The sequence below is a fragment of the Vigna unguiculata genome, chromosome 6, assembly GCF_004118075.2.
Source record: "Vigna unguiculata cultivar IT97K-499-35 chromosome 6, ASM411807v1, whole genome shotgun sequence".
Taxonomy (NCBI): domain Eukaryota; kingdom Viridiplantae; phylum Streptophyta; class Magnoliopsida; order Fabales; family Fabaceae; genus Vigna; species Vigna unguiculata.
In genome coordinates this window covers 28,059,212-28,076,625 of record NC_040284.1, presented here as the reverse complement: position 1 = coordinate 28,076,625, position 17,414 = coordinate 28,059,212, and the positions used below count along the sequence as shown (strand labels likewise).

The window sequence follows — 17,414 nt, the reverse complement described above, 5'->3', positions numbered from 1 at the left end:
ATTTTCAAATTGCGCCTGCAGCCTCACCCTCTTGTTATTGCAGAAAGCAAGTCCAACTTTGAAAATGAAAAAAATGAAAAGAACAAGGAGAAATAATTTTGATAATATAGTCCCTGTTGATGATTTTAGTTTTTTAGTTGTGGTAGGTCGATTAGCGATGAGTAAGATAGGTTTTGGATTATGTCCAATACCAATAAGTATGATAGGTTTTTACCTGATTAGTACAACAAGACATGTTAAGGTCCAATAAAGGGTGACGTGAAGATAAAATGAAAAGGGATTAAATAACTTAATAAGGACTAAAAGAAAGAAAGAACAAAAAGGAAGACAGAAGTATAAGTAAAGAATATAAAAAGAAAGACTAAAAGAAAAAAGGACCAACATTATCAATTAACAATTAAGTGTTTTGGTCAAGAGATCTACCTTCTACATTCTTATTGATCAAAATATTTATAAAAATATTATGCAGCTTCTTACTGATCTCCCATCTTTCATATTAATTACATTTTCATTATTTATACTTATGTTGTTTTTTCGCTTTACATGATCTACTTAATATAATAGGAAAAGGTGTCCATTTTTATTTATCTGTAAGTGAAATATATATTTTTATGATAAAATTTTAAAATGTAAAATTTCACTAGATAACTAAATAATATATATATATATATATATATATATATATATATATATATATATATATATATATATATATCGCAAAAGAATTATAAAATAATCAAATAAATGGATTTACATAATTGTATAATAAAGTCGTCTAAAACACGGTAGGAGGTCAAACTTCATATTTCCAAAACGTAAACAATGCAACAATAAAGTCTATCTTTGTAATTGTCTTGAAATTACATATGCTTAAATGAATGTGTGTGACTTACTAAATTAAACTTAGCAGATTGAGTTATTTCTTAACTAATGTTAAGATGTTTTTTAGGTAAATGCTAATCAGATTTTTTTTGGCGTTAATAAAACTATTTTACAACCCGATGAAATAAATTGTTCCTGTAGACTAAGTATTTAACCAAACTCAATTACTTAAAGCAATCTATGTCATGGAGTTCAACCAATGAGAAAATATTTATTTTGTTAATTATTACTATTATTAACTCTGACAAATGTTCAGGCAAAGTGAAGATGGGAGTCGTGAAAATAAATTGCCCATGTTGAAAGCAACTATAGAGTTGAGCAATCAAAACTCATCAACTAACTCGAACCATTACCTGGTAAATTTCAAAAGTAACTCAATAATCCCTAGCTAGTTTCAATATTTTATTAAAAGAACCCAAAAAACAATATGAATTGCCAACGTCAAAACAAGGACCTCATTCTATGTCTAAGCTTGCGCCTCAAGCTCCAAGATTAAAGTGTGATTAGTTACATCGGATCCTGGGCCAGAGAATTGAATTGGACCTACAAGGAAAATCATCATCATCATGAGCATTTAAACTAATCATGTTGCAGAGAGAATCGATCACTCCAGTTCAACACATGACTTCAGTGAAGCAAGCAGAAAAAATAGGTGAAACAATAATCAATAATCATATAGCATACCTGGACTGACGTAACGATTCTTCAAGGCCCATTCATCCCGCAAGGAGGCAAACTTTTTGAAGGGTGCCCCTGAGTGATCCAACAATAAATATTTTTATTCAGTATCCAAAGATAACTGGAGTTATATTAAAAGCTTAAATCTGTAATTGGTATAGTATTCAATATTGCATAATCTATGTTTCAGTATGTAATAGGGATGAGTTAAAACAAACAACTGAAGCGTTAATCTTTCGAACCACATTTGAACATAAGAAATAAAATATTTTATCCTCCCTTTCATTTATTTTTCCTTGCTAACTACGTTTGTGGACTATCGAGTCCAAAAGAATGTTTTTATGAATATAAATATACCTTCAAGCTCCACCATTGCCTTCTTGATCACAGGCTTGAATTTACCTGCAAAGAAAATCACACATTCGTAAAGAGTTGAACAGTGAACAAAGCGGTCACATAAAATTGCAGGAGAAGAATATCTCTAACCAAAACACATTTTGAGTTAATTATTTTGGCCTCGAGAAAAAAAGAATACACCGAGCTATGAATAAATATAGAAATATTATGAATATTGGGCCACATTTGAGTAAAATCATAAGGTTTAACAAAACATGGGGAATAGCAACTGACAACGTAATTCCCTTTTACAAGTACTAGCGTAACACAGGCGCTATCGCGCCTGTGTGTATATTTATTAAATATACGTAATATTTTATTAGTAGTGATAATATTATAATGTTATTAAGTAAATATATATATATATATATATATATATATATATATATATTAAAATTATATTTATTAAAAATAAAGTGAAATATATCAGAACAACAGAGGCATCTGATTTTATAAAAAGTTTATAAAAGTAACGGTCAATTTTTAAAAATTTAATAAATTATTATATTTAAAGGGTAAAATCGGTATTTTGAAAAGTGGACACAAAAAGGGGAATCCCCTTTATATATTGTTATAGATGTAACACAGCTTGTATATTTCTACGATCCTTAAGTAATATAAAAATAACTGCCAAATAACTTCCTACCAAAGAACTATAATTGCATAAATCAGATTTGGCTTATCAAATTACAGCAGAATATTGCATGAAAATTAAGTCTGTGAATAGTCATTGGAATATAGCACAAGGTCAAAACGTGTACCATGTCTCCTCTCCACATCCATCAGTGCGGTGAGTGCAGTTCCACCAACAGTCCATTCTTCTACTGGAGCACATAAATTCCCAACCTGATAAAAAAAATGTCAAAGCAAGTTAAAGAAGTATGTTGGTGACTTCAATATTAAAAAAACAAGCACAACTTCAAAGTGCAATCAATTATCAACGCCAATTAGTCTAAGATAGTTAAATAGGCATAAAAAAAAGGCGTGTTAAGAAGCACAAACTGATGATATAAGTCCAGTCTTCCCACTATGGAGGAGGGCTCCAGCGCCATAACCCAGAGCATAGCAATAAGTAGCGTCAAAATTAGTAGGCAAGCCACATCTCCCTTCGTAACTGCATATTTTGAATTTGAATCGGTAACTACAAACTCTTACATAGTGTCATTTAAAAGATCACACATAACATACATATGTGAGCAAAATAAATTTCAATCCAAGTAAAGAGGAATAAAAGCATGTCCCCGGAAACTTTTTTAGTTTGCAGCAATATGTATTAAAGTTTACCACTCAAAATCATAATTTAAAAACTAGATAACATACCCGAAAAAGTGGGACTGCCCTTTAAATTCGCCTTTGTATTTGCCTTCTTCCCTTCTCTTCTCCAACTCAGTCTCAACCATTTGAATAAGCATTTTCTCTGTTTCTATCTTGGCAACCTATATGGGAATGTAAGCAAGGTTAACATTGATGCTGGTTCAAATTCCATAGAGGAGACAAATAAACACAGCAATAACATTAGGCACCTGAACATTTCCATGTGGATCTCTTTCAAGCATCAATTGTTCTTGAATTGCTTGAGGTAAAAATTCAAAAAGCTTCAATGATTGATCACTGAGTTTCTTCTTCCATAATCCACCCTCATCCACAATATCATGAGCAAGAATTTCATTTAGTTCTGCAATAAGATGCTGGACCTGCAAACAGCAAAATATGAAGAACAAATAAGTATCATCAAAGTGTATTTAATACTGATAGTACAAGAACAACACAAATACATATCTCAAATACACAGAGAAACACAGTTATTTTTTTCTCTTGTGTAAAGTAATAGATACCTCAGGTATGAAATCAATTAGACCTTCAGGGATAAGAATGACACCATAATTGTAATTAATTTCAGCTCTTTTACAAACAACATCAACAATATAGTCTGTGACATTTTTCAACGTCAGCTTCTTTGCAGCTACCTGAAATGTATACTTATGGGTTAAATCAAATCTGATAAAGGGCTGCTTTCCCCTTAGAAAACTTTAATCATAAGATTAACATGGAAGCATTTTTCTTTAATCGATTCCATCAACCACTTGCATGTATGAAATATAGATAAAATGATCAAATATAGGAGGAACCTCTTCTCCAATAATTGTAATGTTTGGATGAGTTTGTAAAGCACATTCCAGTGTAATGTGTGAAGCCGCACGCCCCATAAGCCGCACAACTGCAGACAGATGATTGCATGTTTTATTGCTTGAAATTTATTCAATTATGAAATCACACACATTCGATGAATAGATATAAAGGGAGAGAGCTGTAGGCTGGTGAAAGTATGATGTCTGTTATCTGTTATCAGCCATATAAATTGAAGCATCAACCTTTTTATGAATATCACATTTTATTTAGGTATTAAAGGAAGAATCTCAACAAAGTATAGAACTTCTTTTCTGATTTTGAAGGCTTTGATGATATTCCAATAATTGAAAATGATTCAATAAAAACATCTTCAAATTATTTAAACCCTTCAACAGCACAAAAGCAAGAGTTTAGATATAATTTAACCATTCAAGCAAATAAAAAATGAGAAGCAGAAAAATCACAAAACAAAGCTGGTTTTTTATTACAAGGATAATGAATGAATGAACTAGTCATTTATCACTCAAAAGTAAAATGTTGATACCATATAAACAAATTGGTGATAATAAGAATAGACATAACCATCTTCCATCTCAATGTTCTGGCCTATAATTGATAAAAGTGGAGAAGAGAATGACAAATGTTATGAGTAATTTGTTATAAAAGGAGATAGCATGTGTTTCATTTAGCTGGAAAACTTGTTAGATATCTTGTTGGCCGTATTAATGTAAGAAAAGAACTCAATAAGAATTCAGGTCTTCACATGATAGAATAAGAACAGATGATAGCAGAGTTTTAAAGTGCAAAATGTTTAAAGAGTGAAGCAGTTTGTCAGAAAAGAAAAGCGTTAAAAACAGTACAGCATAGTATCTACAACTTTCAAAGACTACAGTCTTTAGTTGCTATATAGATCTAAAGAGTTTCTCAATTTTGTATACTTACAATGGTAATATTTTCCAGTTGATCGGGCATCTATCATAACATTTCCAATCATTTCAGAGTATATCTGCATTACATTAACATAAAAATAGGAAAATAGTCAGGTCATGTAATCATGTGCCATATATCTAAAATAGTCAGGTCACTATACAACACTCAGCAATTAGGACATTTGCTTTACTAAATTAATATTTAAAATTATTTCTAGTATAGAAATTTGTAAATATCATAATACTAAAGGAAATTGAAATCATGAAGAAAAAACAAATTTAAGTAAAGTGTTAGAAAAAAGTTACAACGTACCCTTTCAAAAAAGAAACAGAAAATCCACCAAGAAGAGAAAGCTTGCGAAAATAAATTTAAGAGTGTTGTAAGATTTACTCAGTTGCAGGAATACTCTTACTCGAAGAACTTCTAGAGAAGAGAACTTTATAGAAGAAAGGGTTCTCAAGACTTTATTGAGATAGAGAAAGAATTGCAAGAATGAGATCAATGTACAAAATGAAATGAATGTTATTTTATGGCTAAGAGTTTCTTGCCAAATGTAGCATTATTTCCTTAACAAATAACTGGTGATAAAAAGAGAAATTACAAATTTGTAGCATTATTTAAATTTAAATATGTAGACTAGAGACCAGAACCATATAAGACTATAAATGATCGAATGCTTATCGCCATTCACCTTGCAAGCAGTGTCAAACCCAAAACTTGTGGGAACTTCTTTGCATTTCAAATCACCATCAATGGTTTTAGGGCATCCAATTACACGTGTTTTCAAATTTTTGCTCCTGCATGGATCCATATTAAAGCATTGAACAATCGGAAACATTGTACATATTCATAATTGAAATGTCCTCTTCGCATGTAAATACTATTACCATCCATCCACTAAATTACGTAATAAGTATACTGATAAAAGGAAAAGGGTCTTGAAATGTAAATAAAAATCCAACGAGAAAACATTACTTCATACAAAAACATCCAAGGAAACATTATAATCTATACCAGCTAAAACATACCTGAAGTTCTCAGCAAGGAGGCATGCATTGGTGTTTGAGTCATCACCACCAATAACAACGAGCCCATCCAAGTCTAGCTTCTTAGCTGTTTCTTCGGCTTGTTTAAACTATGTCATGTAATGTAAGTACCGAGACGAATTAATTGAATACTAAACATGTAGCAACATAAAACTACCTGCTCTGGAGTTTCAATCTTGTCCCTCCCACTGCAAATCATGTCAAATCCACCCTGCCAACAGAAATGATTATTATTAGATGTCAAATTCTTGTGATGATTACAAAAATCAATAATGGTGTACTCTTACAACAGATTATGGCGACAGTTTCTACACACTCATTTTTTTCCCTCAATCTCTCACTAGCACTTATCTTACTTCCCTCGGAACCGGGCAGACCTGGATTCACTACTGTCAGGTAAGTTTCAGTCAGTCAAGCCTGCAGTCATTATTCTGGAAAAAAAAATTCTTCTGTTTTAATAACTTAATAACTAAAAAAAAAAAAGTTAAGGGTCGTGATCCTATTTTTCTTCTCATTAAAGCATGAAATTCTCATCCCGAATGCTCAGATTTCAAAATGTGTTATAACTGACAACGCTGATTTACTAATGTTCTATTCTAATATCTTGGGAGTAGACTAAAAGTATTCGAGTGTATGTTATTTTTTTTTTAATAATTCAAAGCTTATTTATATAAAAAGCTCCTCCGGTAATCTTATAGTTATATAATCAAGTTAATATTTTATTGGCTAGATATTGCTCCCAACCAACCGGAAATATTCAAGCATTTCGGTCAAATAGACAGAGTTTCTTAAATTTCGGAAACAGTTAATCACACAATCATGGGATTCCATAGGTCTTGATTTCTGACAATCTACTGTAAATAACAATACCAAACTGCTTTTGTTCGAAGCGCTTTTTCATAATCCGATCATATAGATCGGTTTGTTATCGTATAAAGCATACAATTCCTCAGTTTTAAATACATATATGAGTGTACAGCTAACGTTAAATATAGCCATCCAAATAACAGTGTGTGAATGCATGAAAAATCAATTGAAGAAATCTAGATCACTCCCACACCACACCCCTCTTCCGGTCTCCTGTTCTGTCTCCTTCGTGTACAAATTATTTTAACATTCTTAATACCGTTACTCTAATAAAAAAAGTAATTCAGAAAACAATTGCCTTTTATTTAGTTGAATTGAAAATTAAATACTTATAAAGTTTTAGCTTATTGAAATAAAATGTACTATTTATATTAATTTTAGTTTACATTATTATGAGACAATGATTTGTTCATAAGTAATGATTGAAATATATATATATATATATATATATATATATATATGAATAAATAAGTGTAAATTTATAAATTTAATGTTTATATTAATTTAGTTTGAATTTAAGACATGAGTCATTGTGAGTAGCGGGCCAAATGAATAAATGTAAGTAACTTGGAGAGTCATTTGTGTTGTCCAATAATTTATTTACGAAAAGCAATTAAAATAATGAAATTTTGTTTTTAAAAAATAGTTTAACCAACACCATCACAAACATACAAAAATTATTAAAAGAATATTATAAGAACAATAATTATAATTATTTTAATCATTATGATTATAATAATAATTATAATTCTCCAATCAATTAAATCACCAGATATACTTATAAAATTAGAAAACTAACAAACTATCACGATCCTCCAAATTTCAGCAAAAAACAAATTAAACAGCATTCGAAAGATGTAACAGAGAAAAAATGACCTGATTTCTATAAGGATAAATATACTCAGAGGTGAGTTCAACGTATTTGCACTTCATAATGCCAGCCGGGCCACCTCTGAAACCATACAATGTGCTTCCTTGTGCGCGCTCTTGAAGATAATCTAAGACGCAGAAAACAATAAGAGAAGTTACATCTCAACAGAAGAAGAAGAAAAACACGTTTCACTAAATCAGATTTGAAAATGAGCGTTACCAAAGATTCCGGAAATGACATTGTGGCCTCCAGGAGCCTGGCCTCCAGACAGAACCACCCCAATCTTCAACTTATGGTGCGTCTGCGCCACACGCGGATCGCTAGGCGCCAACGCGGCGGAAGGTTGGCCGAACAAATGTGGAAAGAGCTTAGCGATCTCGTCTGCACGCGGGCACTCGCGATGAGAATGAAGGAGACTTAACGGATCGAGATGATGGAGGGAGACTGACCTGGATTTCCGGCAGCAGAGCTTGGAGGACCGTCGATAATGGTGAAGGGATGTTTGAGGACGGAGGGAAGAGGAAGCGCGTGGTCGACGCGCTTCTTCTGCACCTCGCTGTAGACGGCGGAGAGGCGTCCAGTGACGGGAGCGGAGGGAACGGTACCGTTAGGTACGGGTGCCATTTGGTTGGTTTGGTTGCAGAGAGAGTGAAGTGGGAGCGTGAATCTAAAATGAGAAATGTGTTTGGTATGTTTTAAACAGAGGTGAAGTAGGTTTGAAAAGGGTCTTGAATATACCTATCCGCCGCTTTTAATAGCGAAGGTAAAACCCACACTGTCCTTGTGCCACCTTGGCAAAATCCTCAATTAATTTCGGAGATGCTATTTCAATTATGTGTTTAGTTATTTATATTTAATTAATGAGATGATATTTATTTTTATTTAATGTATCAGAATCCGTTTTTTAAAAAATTTCAATTGAGTTTTAATATGTAAGAAGATGTTTTAATTAGATTTTTTTTAAAAAATAAAAATTATTAAACGTTATTTTAAAATGATATTAAACTGACATATATAAACAAAATGATAATATTATATTAAATAAATTTTGTTCCAAATTACATTTACCTATAAAGTCAGAGAAAAGGAAAGAACCATAGAAAGTGAATATCATAAAATTAGGTTTAAATATCTTTTGCAGATGGTCCTTATTTTGACAGAATGTTTAAAATAGTCCTTATTTTTATCGAAGGTTTAAAATGGTCTTTATTTTCGCAATTCGTATTTTATTTGGTTCTTTTCTGTGCGTCACAGAAAAGGACCAAATAAAATACGAATTGCGAAAATAAGGATCATTATAAACATTCGGTAAAAAATAATGATTATTTTAAACATTCTGTCAAAATGAGATCATCCGCAACAAACATTACGAAAATGAGGACAAAAAATTAGTTAAGCCATAAAATTACATTACTACTGTATTAAAGATGCTTTAAAGCTTTAAAAAGAATAATCAAATCAACCAATTTTACCCACACAGGTAGTATTCCTTAAAAGCCCCCAGCAGCACATGTTATTATAGATGCGTCTGTGGCTTGAAAATTTTGATACGTTTGATGAGTTTTGGTTTTATATGAAAAAATGTTTTTGTTCAATTGATAATTAAGATTAGTTCTGAAGACTTAATTTTCAATTGCGAAACATGGTCATTTCAAATGGTCTTTGTTATTTTGGGTAAGCAACACCCATCCTTCCCCACCCAATTCAAGAAAAGAGCCCATGTTCACCTAACTTTGAAATGATTCAAAAATCACACCTAACTTTGGTGGATCTGTTTCCCTTTAACTGGTTGGTTGGACAAAAGGTTATGTTCTTATTTTTATCCTTTTTAACTATGAATGTTACAGCATGTTTGGTTCCGCATTGCTACAAAATAACGTGCCTTATGATTGATAACATGTTTTGGTAATACAATGTAGACGTTATTTTCAGATCCAAGTAAAATGTTTATAGTTATAACTTTTATTAAGTTCGATAACAGTTTAGCGTCTCTTTAGGTTGCTGTCTGTAAAATTGAATATACAATAACATAATTTCATAAATTGTATCGAGTTAAATGTGTTTATGTACCTGAAATATCACCGTTTCTTTCATTTTTCTTTCTTATTTATTCAATGCTTTTTGTTCATATAATTTAAAAATGTTGACTTCAGTTATTTGTAGTATCTCAAAATTTGTAATATAATTTTTTTTACACAATATATTATAATTATGTTATTTATAAATTATATAAATATTTCTTATTTTTGTTTAAATAATATAAGATATATAATATATTAAAACTGTTCTTGAATTAATTTATCACTTAAGATATGAGATAAGGAAAAGATAAAAATTTATTTTTCATAATTACAAGAAAAGGAAGAGAATAAAATGATTTTTTTTTCATAATTATAAAATTTTTAAATAAAATAAAATAAAATAAAAATTTACTTATATGTATGCATAATAACTTATAAATGTTTACACGAAGAGAGAAAGTAAAGAGAAAAAGAAATAAGAAAATATGTTTATTTAAGTGTATGTTCTACCACTACTCAATTAATGGAATGAAATTTCTTTTATATTATCTGTTTTATGTATTTATTTTATGATTGTAATTATTCAGGTGTCTCTCATCTCATTTCACATATTTATTCATATATTTTATTTATATATTTTCATCGAAAAAGTCTCTAATATTATTTATTCACATATTTATTTATTTAGTAATATTTATATATAGTTATCCATTTACACATCGATATTATTTATTCATTTATTTATATATTTTTTTCTCGTATCCTAATTATTTATTTATGTTTACCTTTAGTTATAAATCGGTCTATTGATTTCTTTATTTATATTTATATTCCGTTATGCATCTATGTTATTTATTTATTTATTAGTTTAGTTAGTTACATTCTACTCTTATTTATTTATATTTACATTTAATTATTCATTTCAACATGTAATGTCCTTTTTATTGATTTATATTGACTAATTTCACAATTTTTATTTTATTTATTTATGACAAATAAATATGATAAAAAATAATTTAAAATATTATTATGAAATAAAGAGAAGATGTCACTTTAAAAATTTAAATGAATAAATATTTCTCGATATCAATTATTTTTGGAATATTTCTTTAATTATGATAAAACTTATTTATTTTTAGTCCTACAAAACAGAGTTTGTGAATTTAAAAGAGTTTTTATATTGTGATTTTACACCATTTTATCTTATTTATATTTATGTATGAAAACAAAATTTAAAAATCTCACACTTTAAATACATGGAATAACTAAATATCTTAAAAACTTTTCCTCGACGAGGATTACAACTATCTTTTAAAAAAATTATTTAAATACAAATATTCACAGTCAATTTTAATTTTTTTTAGAATGATCAATACAAGTTCCAAATCATACAATACTTGAGATTACAACAAATATTACTATTTTAAGTTTTTTTTTTCTATAATAGTTATACCTAGTAATAAATCTTTGTATTTACATAAACTTCAATTTAAAAATGAAAATTACGAAGAATTGATTATATTTTTTTAAATTTTTAAATTTTTTCAATTTTTAAGGAGTACTTATCCGTTTTTAACTTGCCAAATATGAAACGGCATTGTCATATATAATTTTCATCATCATCAATCATCTCTACATTACTTTTTTAATTCTTTTATTCTCGAAATGTTATTCCTCTAATTGGATACATGAAGCAATTCAAATTTTCACAGTATGAATACTATAACTTGAAGCTTTATGAACAATAAAAAATTTTACGAATACACAATATCTTGAGTACGTAAGGTGTTGCTGAATGAATTTGGGATTTCACAATGGATACGTAATTTGGGAGAGACCAAAAACTTAGCAAAATAAAATATTAAGGAGGGAAGTTTTTTTATTGAATTGTTACTAAAATTCTCAAATTGATATTGTTAAATTCAATCGCAAATTTTATTTCAACATATTTCAAAATATTAGATTAATTAAGTCCATAAGAAACATAATCTCATTTGTTTTTATGCAATTTATTAACATATTTTGACTTTAAAAAATACTTCTTAAAATTAAAATTTATTCTGAAGTGTACAAATATGCCTATTTAAAACAAATAATGTTTTAAAAAGAAATATACTTCAATTTTAGCAGTAGAAATATCTATATCTCATATATCATAAATGGAGAAATCATTTTTTTCATATATCTTATAGTTTTAGATTTCAAAATAAAAGAATGAATATTTGATATATATTAAATATGTTCCTATATCAACAAGTCATCTATCCCCTATAAATACTAATGATTATGGATAATTAATTCCTACTCTTTAGTTGTCTGGATCATCTAAGTGTTAGGAATTCAAGTGTGAACTATATAAGTGTAAACTATATAAGAATAAAGACTCATAAACTCATTACTTTAAGATTTTGGATTGAGAGTGGTGTAAATGCCTTATATGGTTAAGCTCATATCTCATTAATGTTGTATCTCCCTAATAAAATCTCTTCAATAAAACTTAAAATTAAGACTCTTATTTTTTTTTTTTACAAATTTGAATTCTTTACTAAATTTTCGTTTATTACAAATTTTTCAGTACTTTCAAAATATAGCGAAAGGCACTTATTTTAACATTTTAAATATGTCAAAAAAAATTAAAATATCAATATTTTAAATCTTTTCAGAAAATAACATAAAAAATTCAATAAAAATTCTGTACTTGTACTTTGTTTCTTACGCTACAGTTGACTTTGAAATTACATTTCTAAATGGAAAAACAATCTTGGGCACTGGTTACTCTCCTTTAACCACCCATTATAGATGAACGGTCCTAACAAAAGTGATGTTTTAGGAATATAAAATAAAATAAAAGATACTTAAGAGTAATATTAAATAGGTGTAAAAAATTTGCTGGTGTGAAATGTTTATCGTTTTTGAAGACGTGGTGGCCATTCTGTGCACCCTCTCATCCCACGGATTATGTGTGGGTTCATGTTATTGTATGCACAGTTTCCTTGTTCCAACACCTCCGAGGGTTTGAAGCTACCCTCACCGCAATCTTCACACTGAGAACTACTCCCTGCATTCTGAATAGGGCTTCTTCCAATTCTATGCTTCCACTCCTTTTGTTTGTGCCAACCATCACCTACCCTTTTATACCGACACGATTTTGACGACGAAATCGTTATTCCACCGTTGAGGCACGACTTTAGTTGTTTAGAAGTAAGAAAAGCTTTCCTCTTTAAGTTTCCCACAGATGCGGAACACACCCCATTAATTCCTGTCTTCAAAGATTCCAGACACGCCTTTTCACTACATTCTTCTTCACAACCAAATATATCCTTTTCTTGCTTAAAATCAACCCCAATAGGTTCCATCGAATTAGCTACTTCTAAGCCAATATTATAATCACTGCAAGGACTTGTATGATGTTTAGGACTTCTATTCTGCACTTCATCGAGACTTTCAATGTGTATGTTGGACAAGGGGCTAGTAAATGCTGTATAGGAACCAGTGTTGTCTTTTCCAATTAGCTCCTCGAATGTTTCAACTGCAACATCTGACTTCGAGAAATCATATGAAAGCTCCACAATGCGTTTAATACTCACCGATTCAACTATCTGTTTGATAAACTGAGCGTCCTCTAGTTCAGTGGTGTCTATCTCGGCACCCCTTGATCTCAAGAACACTTGGAGAAAAGCAATCAACTGGACCATCTCGTTATATTTATCTTCAAGTAAAATCTGTGCATCAGCTAGCTTCATCTGTACACGTTCTTCTCGCCATAGCTCAGCCATTTCCATCATCTCCCTCTCTTCTTTCACTTCCTTGCAAATCTTCACGGAATCGCTTAGCAACCCCTCAAGTTTAACCGTGTCTTCTCTCACTTGCATGGCTAATTCATTACACACTTCCTCTAACATTTTTCTTTTTTTCTTTTCTTTACTGTAGTTTGTCATGCACTGCTTCGAAGATATCTTGGTTTTAGCCACTTCATGTACCAATTTGGCATTCAATAACTCCGTCCTTTCTCTACTTCTTTTTTCCCTTGACAACTTGTCTTTTAAGTCATCTAACACCGTTTCACTCTTCTTGCATTCTCTACACTTGTGGAAGACCCTATTGTCTTCAACATTCTGCGACAATTGTTCCACTATTTTCTTGGAGGACTTCTGTGTGGCTTTAAGTTCATTGATGGCCCTCTGAGAGCGTAGGAGTTCTAGCAAATTAGTGATGCCAAAGTAATGGTGACCACCAATTTCTTTGTCTTCAAGATGCTTAGACTTGTTGGATTTTTCATCTTTAAGGGCAGGGTTCGATTTTGTTGCCACTTCTTTTGAACACTTGAGACATTGCATTGAAGATTCAAGCTGAAGAAAACAAACCACGTCAAGGATATGTAGATTGAATTGTTGTATCTGAATTTTGTTTTCAGGAGGCGAAACATATATATGATTATATATTTAAGTTCCAATTCGTCTTTTAGCTAATTGGTTAATTTTTATTTTATTTTTAGTTTACAAATGATATTTGAAATAGAAATTTTCTATTAAGACATGTTATCCAGCTTTGATGTTGGGATTGCGTTGGCTAAACTTTTTCATAATAATAAAAAAGAAATCTAATCATTTTGGTACAATTATTTTAATCAATAATTAAACAAATATGTACACATAAAATAGAGAGAAAATAATATTAAATTCATGCGAATATTGATAAAAAAAATAACAGTTTCAATACTTTTAAATTTCTATGACTACATTAAAAGTTTTTAGAAACATATTTTATTTTTGTATATTTCTTAACAATATAATGAATTTTAAATCTAACTTAATTTATAATATATATATATATATATATATATATATATATATATATATATTAGACGTGATATTTGATATTGATGAATAGTTTAATAGCATGTAATATACACAATAAATTTCAAACAATTTTGATATTCTAAAAAGTAAATTTTAAACATAATTTAACTTTATAAAATTAGTTTATAAATTGAGATTTACATGTATTATATATCGTAAAATTTTTTTTACTCAATATAATCTCTTACTACTTTTGAAAATGGAACAAATAAAGTTTAAATTGGTTCGAAATTAAGAAAAGAAAATATATAATAAACTTTTATTCCGTTGATTGAAGAATGATATAATTGAAGTTTTACTGTTTAATCTTTAATACGATTTTCTATGAATAGATAATAGAAATGAACTTTATAATTAAGTTGACTAAAACGGCCTTCCAGATGCATGAGAAAAACAAGAAGCATGTAAATCATATATACCTCTCGGCGAAGTCCATTTCTTGAACGCAAAATGGTTATTGACTTCATTTTCTCATCTTTTCTCTCTTTTAGTTTTTCTCCAGAATTGTGAGAATGACGAAACGTGGGCTTTATCCCGTTAGCAAGCTGAAGCAAACATGCGTGAGGAGATGATGATATAAGAGACAATGAAAATAGCACAAGAGAGAATGAATAAACCCCCGAGTTAATTTTTTAGATTTTATAATCTCCCATTAGTTCTTAATTTTGTAAAATGTTACTTTAAAGAAATTAGAGTGAAAATTTTGTAAAACATATGCTAATACGTGCGTGAACTCAGAAGAGTTTCTACTTGCTACAATGGGAACAGTTTATATACGCCTGCATTCGCAACACTTTGACTTAATTAATCACAGCTTGTGCTAGGGCCTGCTATTTTTTATTCTTTATGAATCTTCATATCCTGGTTTTTGCTTTCCTAGACTAAGTGAATAGTGTGCAAAGGAGGATAAACATTTGTTGTCTTCTCAGTATATAACTTTTGGGTTATATATATTTTCATATATATGGTTTATAGTTATACTCGTTGAGATTGTGGTTCCATATGATTATATGACATTAGTCTTACACATATAAGACTTTTGACACCACTTTAACTTCAAAATCTTAAGGTAATAGTGTTATGGATATGTTGAGTTATATAAGTCTTACACACATAAGACCTTTGACACCACTTAAGATAATAGTATTATGAATTTTTATTCTTATATAATATTTAATTTTATTTATTTAATATGGGACTTTAACTCATACTTATACTATTATTAATCCACGTACATAATTTTATAATTTTTAATATACTCACGGTAATACTGCTAATAATAAATAACTAGTTAGAACGCGCAATAATAACAAAAACAAAACAAAGTATTGGCTAACCTAGTATTCTTTCTTTGATACGAAGAAGCACGAAACGGTGACTACATATACGTATGAATGTATCTTTTCTTGCTTTTAGTGACGTCATAAATACGATCCAAAATTTGACACCGTTTATATATATACCTGAAACCTAGACGAAGGCAACGGTGATGCACATGGGAACACGTCACCGGTCATAAACTGCCACTGCCACCACTCTGCAGCGAGGTTCCTCGCTGAAATCTCGTTTTTCGGAGATCCTTTCCAAAAATTGACAGGGGAAGTGTTGTCACGTGCAGAGTGTTTTTTGTTGTGTGAACCTCTGAGGCGGAAAGCGATGGCAATGCCGGGATTTCGATGTTTCCGGTGACGAGGAATCTGTGGTAGGAGGGTGTGGGCAGAGGAGATGATTGGGTCGGGAGGAGTTTTGTTGTTGGAGGCCATGAATACGTCAGAGTTTAAAGCAAAAGGAGAAAGAAGATAAAAAGCAAAAACATGGGAGAAAACGAACGTGGGTTAGTTGGGACTTTCGGAAATCATAATGTTTCTGTCTCCCATGAAGTCACCGGCACCCCTATTTATTTTCCTTCATTTGCATACATTTCATACTATTTCCGATATATTTTCTCTTTTATATTTTTTGGTTCAGTTGTTTTTAATGTTTTTCTAGGTTTTTTAGATTCAGTATTTTTTTTATTTGAAATTTTCAGTCTGGTCTTCTCGGTATTTGCGTCTGATGAATCCAGTCCTTTATTGAATTTTTTCATAAACTTTCTATTCAATTGTAACTGATGTGACTTCTCTTACCTGTCACGATATTAGTCGAATTAAAAGATCATACCTACATATGAAAATGTATTTAAGAAACCAAAATTCTGTTTTAGCATTTTTATGCCTTTTTCTCTTTCTTACGTGCTGCTAGAAGTTATGTTTTCAGGAAAATTTGTATAGTTTAAAAATACTTCCCCTACCACAGATTATTTTTGGTATTTAGAAAGTTTGTTTTCGTACTTGAACAAAAATACTTGTTATATTAAGTATTTTAAAAAAATACTATTTATCTTCAAATAATTGAAAGATGTGAGAAACATGTTCACAGTTCCTTATCTAATTTATATTTTCTACACATGTATTAATTTTTAGTAATATCTTCAACTCAAAATTAAAAGTAACAATTTTTTTTATCTTTTTTATTTATAAATTATTTATCTTTCTCAACTTTATTCGGTTGAAACTTCCAACTTTCTAACATTATAATAAAGTTATTGTAACAACTTAGGTATGAAATTTTCTTGAAATTCATACGATATTTATGACAATGACATATATAAAGATAATGTAGTATAATATTTTCTGGGTTGAAGAATTTTTGTTGTGTCAATGTTGAATATTACTTATTTCATCACACCGAAGCT

The 17,414-nt window shown here is 30.0% G+C and overlaps 2 protein-coding genes across 2 annotated transcripts; both read right to left on the bottom strand.

The window, feature by feature from the left end:
• Positions 1-1,092: 1,092 nt before the first annotated feature.
• Positions 1,093-8,519, bottom strand: LOC114186927 (pyrophosphate--fructose 6-phosphate 1-phosphotransferase subunit beta). Its single transcript, XM_028075006.1, has 16 exons — positions 8,250-8,519; positions 8,020-8,181; positions 7,806-7,927; positions 6,220-6,273; positions 6,045-6,151; positions 5,708-5,813; positions 5,029-5,092; positions 4,086-4,174; positions 3,792-3,923; positions 3,480-3,650; positions 3,277-3,392; positions 2,959-3,070; positions 2,718-2,802; positions 1,918-1,962; positions 1,567-1,635; positions 1,093-1,425 (listed from the first exon to the last, which is right to left on the bottom strand). The coding sequence occupies exons 1-16, from the start codon at positions 8,422-8,424 to the stop codon at positions 1,349-1,351; spliced, it is 1,686 nt and encodes a 561-aa protein (XP_027930807.1). The 5' UTR covers positions 8,425-8,519; the 3' UTR covers positions 1,093-1,348.
• Positions 8,520-12,724: 4,205 nt separating this feature from the next.
• LOC114188593 lies at positions 12,725-16,443 on the bottom strand. Its single transcript, XM_028077164.1, has 3 exons — positions 16,144-16,443; positions 15,100-15,225; positions 12,725-14,170 (listed from the first exon to the last, which is right to left on the bottom strand). Exons 1-3 carry the CDS (start codon positions 16,441-16,443, stop codon positions 12,725-12,727), a joined length of 1,872 nt encoding a protein of 623 aa, XP_027932965.1.
• Between the last annotated feature and the right edge of the window lie 971 nt (positions 16,444-17,414).

Excerpts from the sequence above, each read along its gene's own strand:
- LOC114186927 (XM_028075006.1), bottom strand. The coding sequence starts at position 8,424 with ATGGCACCCGTACCTAACGGTACCGTTCCCTCCGCTCCCGTCACTGGA. Across the intron at positions 5,093-5,707 it reads GGTTTGACACTGCTTGCAAG|ATATACTCTGAAATGATTGG; the intron begins GTGAATGGCGAT and ends AATGTAATGCAG. Across the intron at positions 4,175-5,028 it reads AACTGGAAAATATTACCATT|TTGTGCGGCTTATGGGGCGT; the intron begins GTAAGTATACAA and ends ATCTGTCTGCAG.
- LOC114188593 (XM_028077164.1), bottom strand. The coding sequence starts at position 16,443 with ATGGCCTCCAACAACAAAACTCCTCCCGACCCAATCATCTCCTCTGCC. Across the intron at positions 15,226-16,143 it reads TGCCTTCGTCTAGGTTTCAG|CTTGCTAACGGGATAAAGCC; the intron begins GTATATATATAA and ends TGTTTGCTTCAG. Across the intron at positions 14,171-15,099 it reads GAAATGGACTTCGCCGAGAG|CTTGAATCTTCAATGCAATG; the intron begins GTATATATGATT and ends TGTTTTCTTCAG.